We start from the raw sequence: 12,278 nt of genomic DNA on the forward strand, positions 1-12,278 counted from the left end.
GATGCAATGTGTTACAAATGAGCCTTTTGCAAAGTCCCAGATTTCCATAATTCCAAGTTGCACAACTTCTTGAAGAAACATGTCCATTGACCTCAACACTAACACAATTTACAGCTACTGCTGATGTAGTTTTAATGAAGTTTTGACATTTTCCAAGGATTTTCTTCAGTAACAATATTTGTGTATCCAAAAGTCAACTGTATGAAGACAGATAAACAGCTTAAAAGTAGAACTTTTATTCTCCAAACACACTACAGTTCAAATTCTGCAGTTACCAGCATTGGACACTTCAGACATAAGCAGACACATTACTTAAGAGATATCTACTCAACTGATGATTCAGTATGAGCTCTTAAAGACTATTACACTACTGCAGTGGTGAGGCAGTGACATGTTTCATGTTTACAAGCATAAATATTTTATTTTTTCCTCACTTCAAAACACCCTGATTTCTGTAGAGAAGAATACATTATTTTCATAGAGCTACATTACACTGTAGGTCAATTTATTTTATATAACTTGTTGGCTTTAGTATCAAAGACTAATCAAGCATTTTCTTCCCTCCTCCTCATGCCTATATCCATCCCACAGCCTGCAACCCATCTTTTATTGCATTATTTTTAATTCAGGTCACAGAGTGATCTCATTTACAATACACTCGTGCTAACAGTCATATTTGCAAAATGAAAAGAGCAGGTACCAACAACAGGATACTGCTGATAAATATTTCACTGCAAATATATACTTACCCTATTTTTCTATGTGGCCAAAGTATTAAATAAGTATATATTCATTAACTGTACCCCCTCAAAAAAACATTTCTAAACAGATAAAACTGCAACTAGATTTTCAAATTCCTTTCCTTCTGGATTTTGTCATGTTTTTTACGCCAAACACAAGACTGACCTAAATCATCTGTTAAAACTACCATTACTTATTTCAGCAATACATGTCAAAATCACAAAAACTGCAAGAAGAGCTAAACACAAAAGAAAATTGGGCTGCTACCAGTTGTTTTTTGAGAACCAACTGTTATGCAATACTGATTAAACCTTTGTACCAACTAGTATGATGTGCAAGCTTTCATTTCAACCAGTAAGTAACCCCATACAAACTAACTAACATTTCATCAGCTGCCTCACACACAACATTGTCCAACTTGATTATGTATCAGTTATTGCTTATCTTTTCAAAAAGACTCCATTACAGAGCTCAAGAAAATTAGTCCTGTTGCTTGGCTAGCTTGTGTCCAAAGAGAAAATCAGGGAAGCTTTAATGTTAACTTGCTAACAGATATTTTATTATTCCAAACCACTCTAATTCTACCACATACTATATGGACCAAATTATACCACAACCACATAAAGGTGTTATCTAGTTACAGTAAGTTATATACTGCACAGAACAGAAGCTAATATTCATTTTGGGCAGATACTTAGCATGAGGTTTTTGCATGAGATATTTATGATATGAGATTCAGCATGAGATATTTTATTATTCCAAACCACTCTAATTCTACCACATACTATATGGACCAAATTATACCACAACCACATAAAGGTGTTATCTAGTTACAGTAAGTTATATACTGCACAGAACAGAAGCTAATATTCATTTTGGGCAGATATTTAGCATGTACAGTAATAAGCTAGCAGGTTTTTTGATAGCTAAAAATTGAAATAATTACTGCATATAACAAGAATTATTTGGTAAGTAAACTTTATTTGGAAATTAAGTCTCCATAATTTCACAAGCCAAAGGCAAGCACAGCTTGTCCCTCTTGAACTATAACACACCTCCAAAACAGAATAGTTTGACTAACCACTTAAATGGGGACAAAAAGCTGCACCAATTCCAAATTCAATGCGTTAGAGAACAGATCACACAAATGAAAATAAAATTGTGCTGCATACAAACAAGTGTACATTGACTCATAGAATCATTTTGGTTCGAAAAGACCTTTAAGATCATAAAATCCAACCATAAGCCATGGCAATTTACAAAATTTATCTTCCAAAATCCTTTCCAAAGCTAAACTACACTTTTATTCAGGATCAAGCAAGAATGCCCATGCACCCCAAAAAGTTGAATCTGTTTGAAAGAGAATTGTACATTTTCTCAGTTGTGTCCCCACTTAGAGGTTATTGGTTCACACCATGACAGTCTCAGAGAGCACTCTTTGCAAATGAAACTGCACTAAAAGATTCCTTCCACCAAGCCCATGAGCCCAATTTACAGCTAGCTCTAAATAAAAAGTTCTAAGCACAGACAAGGCGGGCAAACTCCTCAGCAACAACTCTTTCACATATCTGTTCATACCACTTAACACAGACCACAGCCCACAGTGACTGGCTCTCAGAAATAATTCTAATTCTCTCAGAACCTCTCCCTCCCAGCCCTTCTATTAACAGTCAAGACACAATCAACACAACACAGCATATGCTGGATGCAACTGATCTGCTTTTGTCTGACTGGATCAAAAGCAGGGGCACTACACTTTGGAAACACAAACATGCACAAGACTAATTAACAGACACTGACCAACTCACTTTTCACCACTGCTCCTTACAAAGCCTGGTAGAGGGGAAGAGATCAATCATGTACCTCTTAAGGAGTTTCAAAACTGGTGCTGCTCTCTCTTCATAAAGCCAGAGTGACTAAAGACTTACCACTGCATAATTTATAGCTAATTTTCTGTAGATTTCTATATAGAAACATACATTTCCAGGCAGTTTCATCCCCTGGTCAATGTTACTTGCATTCTGCAAACAGATCAGTCACCCTACAACTGAACTACTGGAGTGACTTCTAACATAGTTTAAGAAGGATGAATTTTATAGAGAGTTTAAAAAGAGCCTAAACCAGAATACCTACACATTACAGGCATAGCATAAAATTCTTGGCAACCACCATTAAGGCAGAGAAAAGAACAGGGTGTCAGAATGGCCCTTCAGCCTGAACAAAACTGTGAATGCTGCAGAAATAGAGCATGGGAAAGACAGGTTAGGAGCAAACTTGAAAAAAAGCCGTTGTGCCTAAGATAACAAAAGAGATTAAAGCTTCACTAATGAGGTACTGCACTGCAACTATTCACTGTCAATTCACTGTCAATGTCAACAAGTAAGGACTGTTTTAAAATATTTTCATGGCAATTTGAAGCTAACCAAGAAGAACAAAACGGAGGATTTGATGATGCAGCTTATAAACACCTTTGTTAGTAAATCCATGTGCTCTGCACTGAACAAAACAAGTACTCCAAGAGTGAAAAATGGGAAAAATAAAAGTTTGGCTACCCACAAGAGTTAAACACAAAGTGACAATTCTAACACTAAATTCTAAAGCAATCTGTATTTTATGAAAAACTATGCATATCAGATTCTGCAGTTTATTTTGAGCATTAGCCCTTTCAGGTTATAACAGCAAGTTAATGACAAAGATTGGTCTCAAAGTGTGAGTACAAACCTCAGTTTTTGAATATCAGGCAGCTTTCATACTGTGCTCATACAAGCATTTTTAGTTCAACTACAGCATACTACACTCAACCTTAACAAAAATTAACAGCTGCCTGTCTGCACAAATACCACATTTTTAATGTAAGCCTCCTAATGTGTGTGAGATCTGTTGAGTTTTGAAACTTGTGTGGGCAATCTAGAAACAAGGTTTCCTTGAAAAACATTCAAGTTTTTCTATTTTATTTTATTCAATGGCACCTTTAAATGGCACAATGTAAACCAGTAAAGAACTGTCCATTAGTTGTAACTAGAAAGTAGTTGAATTATGCACCAACTTCCTATTCCTCTCTGGGCATAAGTAGATGTAGCTTAAGCGCTGCATTAGGAAAGGTCTAACTAGCCATAAATAGAAACACAACTGAAAAGCTAAGTCAATATTACAGAAAATTTGAAAACACCTTAGTATTCTAGAAAAGTTGCAAGTATGCCACAAGAAGTTAATTTTCTCAGCTTTAACATCAAGCAGCATTAAATATCCTGCTGTCTAGAACATCAGGCTTTAGTAATAGATCCCTTGCCTGAAAAATACAGAAGAGCAATGGGCATAGCCTAATGAACAGTCTATTAACCCCAAATAAAGGTCAATTGATCTACAAATTTTATCATATAGACAGACTTCTAGACTAGAAATTGCTGTGAAAGATGAGTATCTATGCTAAAGAGCACCCATTTTACAGGACTATTACCTTGTCCAGGTCTTGGGGTTGCAGATGTTCCAGCAGATGGTAGTTCAGCCTCCTGCCAATTAATGATATATAATATCATCTGAATGCTCAGCTCCGTAGTACCTTTCATACTACATCAGTATCAATAACAAGACTCACCTTTGCACTTGATTCTGGATCAAACCTTTCAAGGATTAGTTTAGCATTCTTGTACGTTTCCTTTTCCATTACTTCCTCAAGCTGGAAACAGAAAGATTCCACACATCATCATCATTTTTCAAAGTATTTCCCCTCACCATAGCCTCTCATTTACAAGCATCTTATCCATGTTACCAAAAGGCAAAGCTCATCCATGAACCAGTAGCATTTTCAGATACTTGAGGATTTGCTGTATTCAATGGAAAATAAATTTTGCTTTCAAAAATAGTTTCCAAACTCTAATGGACTACTTGTACTTAACAGCTTTATTGCAAGGAAACACCAAATATTGCTAATTGTTTACATATAATGAGGAGAATAATTACAAGCACCAACTTCAATAATGGAATGTGCAAAAATCTATCAGCCATCATTATTGGAAGTTATTAGACATGACAAGCAAATGACAGGCAATTCCTTAGATTTATTTCCTCATAGCACTTAATGCTATTAATTTAAGGAAGGTCGTTAGCCAAGTGCTTTACAGAATAAAGTCCCTGTGCCAATTAACTGCTGTCAGCATCGATTTTAGATTATTTATTAGCAGAAGCAATTAGCTTGCTGCAAATGCTGTGAAAACTCACTAACTAGGGAACAGTCATGGAATTTGCTCAAATGACTTTAAAGGCTGGATCTACATCTTTACAGCAATTCAAACTGCTTTTCAGAAAAAAGGAACACGTTAAGAATTTAAATAAAAAATTTACTGAGAACTATGCATACTTTAGGGAGTGTAATTAAAGCACTTCATTATTACAGTGTTTTATTTACAATGCACTCAAGTGGCTTTATAGCTAATACATGGGCTTAATTAAAAAAAGTAATCACTAGTAAAGTATCATTTTAGTGGTTAACAGCCAACATCAGAAGCAGCTTAACTTTGAAACTGAGCTAGCTGAAGTTATGACAAATACCTAACATGGATAGAAATTATAACACATTTTACAGTATCTTAAGCAGACCTTTCTTCCTAGATATGCTGACTAATGGCCATGTTCAGCTAAAAGTGGGGACTTTGTTTGTTCTGAAGTTTACTGTTGGCATAAACTGCAAAACTGAAAAGGTCAGTGGTCAAAAAATTAAATTCTCTCAAACTCATTTATCACTGCTAAAATAACAAATGGTGCAGGTTAACATGAATTTTATGCCATTATTTAGCTAGTGAGAAACTAAAGTTTCAGCCATTCTGCATACACAGACTGTGCAGGAGTTTTCCATTTAGACAGACCTCAGGATTCCAAATAGACCTCAGAAGCTATATAAAAATTCACTCCGTTTAATGGCTACTGTGTATTCATTTAACACTCACTCCTCCACACATTTCTTGAAGTTTGAGGCAAGGAATACTATCCAGGCTGTTAATTAAGGACTGTTGAAACAAAAGGGAGTGAAGAAGGAAGTAAAAATCAATTTCCTAGACTTGTATTTCAGCATCACTTTGGAGTTAACCCACTAACTTCGTAAAACAAATGCCACACAGGGCAATAAGAGCAGAATTAATGACCTAATAGGAAAAATAAAGCATTTATTGCTTATAAAAGTAAAAACTGTAAGACAGACTTTAATACAAAGGGGTAAAGCCAGCGAGGTGAAGCTGCAAAGTGGGGAAGTTTTAACAGTCAGTCTGCCAAATCAGAATTTAAAAACCCAATTCACTTCACACCAATGAACATAAAGTGCATACTATTGTCTGTATAGCCAAAAAGAAAAATGAGCAAACTTCCTGCAGAACAAAGTGACCTTTAGGGGAGAGAAAAACCAGAATGCTCCACCATCACTTGACACTTTCTTTATCTAAAGCACTTCTTGCCACAGAAGTATTAGATAGTATAGTAGCTATTTGTGGATACATAAGTTTTGCAAAAAACAGTTACATTACTTTGAAACATAACTCAATTCTCAGCTCAGGATTCAGATGTTGAAGTTATCTTCCACATTACATAGTTTCTGGATAATTCAACGAGTTACTCTTCATATTTTGAAATTCATATATAGCTTTAAAATTCTAGTAAAGCTGAACCTGAACAAGAATTCAGTATCACAACTAACTCTCCATAAATTTCTTGAAAATATATAGAAATTGTCAGGACTTCTACAGGCATATTCACATTTCTCATGCTTTCACTTATAGAGTATACTTTTCTAAAGTAAATTGAAATTTGGCTGACAATACCAAACAGAGAATCAAAAAGGTCCAAGTTTACTTACTGTGAGCAAATCAGTGTAAGAACAGAAAAAAGTAAGAGCTTGTGTAAAATTTAAATACTACTTCTATGTTTGCATAGCAGAGGAAACTGGCTTTTGTGCCAGCACAGGAAGCTCATTCATGAATGCAAACCAAGACATTGACTTCTGGAAGGAACATTCACCATCCTGAAGCATAATCTTGGAAAGGTTAACTTGATGCTGAGCACTAACACAACTAATTGCTCAATACCTTACTCTTTTTCCATAATAAAGTCTTCTCTGAGATTTTAAACTTCTACAAAATCATTTTCTACTTTCTGTCAAGGGCTAACTCATAGTCTCTCCTTATCAATGAAATTATAAACCAAAATGAACCCAAATCACGAGTGATCTCTAAGCATGATTTTTTCATGGAATTAATCAGATCTTAATAAAGAAGCATGGTACCACATTCTCTTCCTATGAACAATTTATGGATTAACTCCTTCCCAATAGGTAACCAAAGAGAATCCCTTTGGGAATGACATCAGCTGCCTAAATTGAATAGTATGAGTAATGTATTTTAAGCTTCTTATAAAGACAATTTAGCAACCAAAGACTTAAGTACTGGCATGGTGCAAACCACTCATTTTTCACCATACTACTATGTGAGTTCATAAATTGAGAATTACTTACCTCCAACTATGAAGAGGTCTTTCTTTACATCCACACAAAGCCATGAAACTCATTTCAGTGTACCATTTAAAATATACCAGTACACGTAGCAAAAGTTTCATTAAAATTGGAAATACACCATTTAAGTCACAGTAATTAAGTATTCTCTGAACAGATCCATGCCAACATTAAAACCACCAAGGTAACTGACCCTTTGTCAGTAAATATGATTTTAAACTGTATTTTGAGTTTCCAGTTGCATATTTTCAGTACTCTACCATTTACCAGTTAGACAAAACTGGGCTTATCCAAGACCAACTCCTAGCAGAGCTTTTATCACATACAAAAGTCATCAAAATATCATGGTTTTCTATACCTAGAAGGCTGAAGACAAAGTTAATTAAAGAGTGATTAATTTAAGTAACAGAACTCATATGCTGCATTTTTTTCCCCTTACTAACGCAACTCCAAGACAGCCTTGAAATCAAAATAGTTGGGTATTTTTTCCTAGATTAACAGATGCAATTTCCAAGCTCTTATCTGAAATGGCTTGGAAGTCTGTCAAAGTCTAATATTACACTTAGCCTAGTATTCAGAGTAGCTGAGCAAGCTTCAGCAAAGTTTAATTCTAAAATTAGCATGGTAATTACTATACTAGCTTCACAACTTTGTCCTCAGGCTAAGAATTATCCCATCTTTAAGACTGCTGTTCCAGGTAAACTCTCCACTAATTCCCAGTTGTATCAGCTTAATACATGTCCTGTGCCCTTGCTTTAATATGCTTAACCCTCTGAACTTGCTCATCTAACCATGTTCAGGCTTAAGGGCTGACATACTCATTAACTGAGAAACTGTGAGGCCAAAATTGCAGCTAAACAGTCACGAACACAACCACAGTATCCCTCCTTATGATCAAGGAGGGAAACAAAGTTGTATCTTGAAGTAGTGCCTTAATTACTGCTGATTAACTTAATCCCTACCCCCAGTTAATAACTGAACAAGTTTTAAAGTATTCACTAGGAAAAAACCAGCATAGTCAGTTCTGTGAGAAATAAGTATTACACAAACCTTGAGTCAAAGGACGGGACAGACAACACTAATGGCAGTTTCCAGATGAAGTATCTGTAATTGTTAAGTATTTTACCCACATGAGTATATACATGACTATGTCCCCAAAGCCAGAAGAGAAGTTAAACAGAAATTAATTCCTGTTGAGCAGTCACTGCAAATGCATCAGGTTATTATAGCAGATGAGGAGCTTACACCACGTACAGGTAAGCCCTGTAAACCACCTTAGGTCCCTTCAGCACACAAGTAATGTCTGCAGGGAAAAGATGGGTCACATGACTGTAAAACACAAGTATACTGTAACATTTTTCAAAAGGACAACTGTCCTCAATGTAAGATTTATCCAGCAATTAGGTAGATGAGCTGCAACGAAGTGAAAAAGCACAGATGTTGCAGCAGGCTCAGTGCCTAGACAACAATTTCCATTAGAAATAAACAGGAAGCACAAATTTACTTATCCTAAATACTTTGAGAACCACAGTGTAAATTTCTTAGTAACTAATCCTATTTGCAAACTCACCAGCAAATCAGAATTCAACAAGAAAAAAAAAATCCTCCCTCTCTCCATTATTTCACTTGATTTTTGTTTTACTAAAAATTAGTCAAAGGCACTCCTAAGGAAGTTAATCAAACAAAACAAAATCAAATTTGAGTATTAGCAAAATGAAATTTTATGGAATGCAATTGATTCAGCGTTTTTATCTAAAACACTAATTATATTCTGTCTCGTTAACTGCATCACCTTCCAGCTCATTTCAACATATTCTGTTTCATGTATAATTATCTAATTTTAATGCTTAATTGAATATCTTAAATTATGATAAACCTCCTGAGTCCAGCTTCTGAGTAAAAAATACCAACACTGCAGTGACTCAAGAGGTTGCAGTAAGTCCTCTGCTCTGGTTCCTTGCTAGGAACAAGGCACCCACAAGATCCTGTGATAATCACAGACTCTAAAAAATGGCTGACTTACACACTATTGGACTTCCCAGAACTCAGTTTCACTAATCCTATTTAGAAGTTTGTCTTTAATGATTAAAGTTTGATTTGCATACATACTCATGGCAATTTATACTTCCAGACTTAAATTCTCCATGCTTACACTGTCATTTCATTCTTGTCTATGAAGTATTTATGCAGTTGTTTCATTTTTGTATTGTGCACTGTTTCATCCTGGCTCTTCTACAGTATGTTGTTTTGATGTTTTGCATATGCAAAATACACATTTAGGTTTTTCCTGACTAATCTTTTATTCAATGGTTTTTATCTTAATTGCTTCTCACACACAAGAATTCAGTATTACTAGTTGTTCTTAAAAAAGATCATCATGATTACAGAAAACTAAACTTAAACTGAAATGAAGAATTTACATTTAAGATTCCAAAAACTCTTTTGTTCTCCACTGTGCCTTTTCTGCTTCAAGAACTTTTCCTTTAATGCTACCAAATGACTATGTTAGCTGGAAATATTAACTGATTTCAGTTAAGCAGTTTTCATAAAATAAACTTAACATTGTTGTCATGCTCATGTCTTTCCTCCAGAGAAAATGTAAGCCTTTTGAACCCCTTTGTATCACCACTGCAAGCAAAGGACACTCCATTTAAATATCAGCAAATCCTCTTTACCAAAGGACAATGACATCATTAGGTTACAGGTTATCTTTTTTACATCTACATTTTAAAAATGATAAAACATAGATCATGACATAATACCAGACACTTACCCAACCATTTTTGGTTCCTTTGTTCTGGGTTTTTTATTAATTTAGCTACCAAGGTATGAGGTGAACACTTTGGGAAATTCATTAATAACAAAGCCTCACAATAGAATTTTTGGCATTTCTGGAGGGAGGAGGAGTTGCTTTGGCAAGGTAGGGTTGGAGGGCAGAAAGTGTTTAGGTTGTGGTTGTTTTAAAGTTTTGCCTTACAAGGCAGGTGAAGCCAACCATGTAAGAAAACAGCTTCCTCTCTCAACAAGCTTCCCTATGGAGTAATGAACAGAGAGGAAACAGCTCTCAGTGCCACCAACTTGACAAAGAGGGCAAGTTATCCAAGACTTGGAATCTTGCCCATCCTAAATTTTTCTTATTGAGATTAACTGTTGATCAAGTTTGGTGCAAATATCTGGCATACACGAGTTGTAGTGAACCATAACAACCATTTTTTCTTGAAGTTTTACTTACTATTTTTTTCTTTTGGGATTTTAAATCTTCCAGTGCATCATCTAAAAGAAGGACATTATACATTAGTTTTCAAATATAAATTAATTTCAGCACACTCTAAACATTGACTTCACCTTGAGATATCAGGAAAAATTATGCATTGACCACTACCAACTCTAAACATCAGTAAACTTTGTATAAAATAACTAGTGTTTTTATGTGAAAATAAATCACTTAAAATGCTGAAACTGCTTATAAATTATGGCCCACTGTTATCACTTTACAGTTATAACTGTTAAAAAATTTTATGTACCATTTCCTCATTAAGCAAACCAATTCTAGCCAGTGCCCTGCTTTGACCTACATTAAAACTGGTACAACAATGGACCAAATACATTTAATCTCATGATTCAAAATACAGAAAAAAGCCTGAGGTCTAAGCATTAACATATCTGAGAACCAGATTTACTGGCTTCAGTATTTCACATAAACCTCTTAACGCACACTAGTTTCAAATGCCAGGTCAATTCCAAGCTTCAAAGTTCAATCTATTTCCCCCTTTCTATATTCTCAGACTGCAGCAAAGCTCCTAGTTTTGTAAGAGCAGCTACCAGAAAGTCATTTTACTACTAAATGTTAAGAGACTGTTGCAAAAGGTAGGCACAACACCTAACCTTTCTAAGAGGAAGAGAAAGAAGAAAGGCCAAATGCATGTGGGATTCTCCTGAAAGTCAATGTTTGGAGCTTGACACTGATGGAAAACTCACTGTAATAAACCATCACCTAATGCAGAAGATACTCTCTCAACAAATGAGCTTTCTACTACCTCTGTTCACAGCAAGATTTTAACAATAAACTACAACTTTTCACTCTTTCTCAGCTCTACTGAACACTGGCAGATTACTTCCTGTAAAAATATACCTATTCTTACCCATTTTTAAAGACAGAAAAAGCTTCATAGAACTACAAGACACAAACCCATCCCAACTAAACACACTTTTTTTTTCTTTTTTTCTTTTTTTTTTTTTTACTATTTATAAATAGTAATGGTATTCAATACCATTCAAAGTTACTTCTGGAAAACTGTTACTTAATTTTAAGGGAACAAATAATTACTTGAACTTTTACAGAATGCAGAAATCCATTTCTATCAAATACACCTCTTTATTAAATGTAAAATGCAAAACACTAAAACTGACATGCACATATTTGAAAGGCTATTATTTATACAATAAAAGGGTAACTACAACCATCCACATTTGTTAATAGAACACGGAAAAATACAGTATTTAATCCTAGGATGGACTACAGAAGATGGACAATTCCATAAAGTGTGCATCTTCAAATTACTAAGCTACCTCCTTTCACCAAATGCTACATTTATATCAGAACACATTGCCCCCGATTAACAGTTTAAAATGTATTGCAATGCACTGTGGTATCATGAAACCAAATAAACAGCAGAATACAGCCAGCTATCAATGGTTACTCAAGAAACTGCAAGTGCTTTTGGTACATAAATGCCTAGAACACCTTCAAGCATAGCCTTCCACAAAGCAATGCCATCAGTTTCAAGCGTGGGTGTTTCTTTCTGATCACTTCACCTGCTGTACTCAACAAGAACCTGAAGAAACACCTGCCCCTTAAACATGGCCAAATGGAAATTACTGCAAAGTACTCTCAAGAAACCAACATATGTCATCTTAATTAAACCTACAGAAAAAAAAATAATTCATACTAAAGAAGTTAAAACCTGCAATATACCTCATTTATTTTCTCCAGCTTTGGGACAGATCAGCCTAAATCATTAACAGTTGTTTGCCTGACCAGTCC

At 35.1% G+C, this 12,278-nt stretch overlaps 1 protein-coding gene across 5 annotated transcripts in view; it reads right to left on the minus strand.

Annotated features, from left to right (window-relative positions):
• Positions 1–12,278, minus strand: part of LNPK (lunapark, ER junction formation factor) — a 49,874-nt gene that overhangs the window by 26,229 nt on the left and 11,367 nt on the right. For all 5 annotated transcript variants that reach the window (XR_005955610.1, XR_005955609.1, XM_041473378.1 and 2 more), the window contains exons 6-8: positions 10,467–10,507; positions 4,337–4,417; positions 4,199–4,250 (exon numbers count right to left, since the gene is read on the minus strand). Coding sequence is in view for 3 of the 5 variants with exons in the window: in XM_041473378.1 (XP_041329312.1) it covers positions 4,199–4,250; positions 4,337–4,417; positions 10,467–10,507 (174 nt within the window). In the remaining 2 variants the exon portion in view is untranslated. The remainder of the gene's footprint in view (positions 1–4,198; positions 4,251–4,336; positions 4,418–10,466; positions 10,508–12,278) is intronic.

Source organism: Pyrgilauda ruficollis, unplaced genomic scaffold (genome assembly GCF_017590135.1).
Source record: "Pyrgilauda ruficollis isolate IOZ18807 unplaced genomic scaffold, ASM1759013v1 scaffold3, whole genome shotgun sequence".
Classification (NCBI taxonomy): domain Eukaryota; kingdom Metazoa; phylum Chordata; class Aves; order Passeriformes; family Passeridae; genus Pyrgilauda; species Pyrgilauda ruficollis.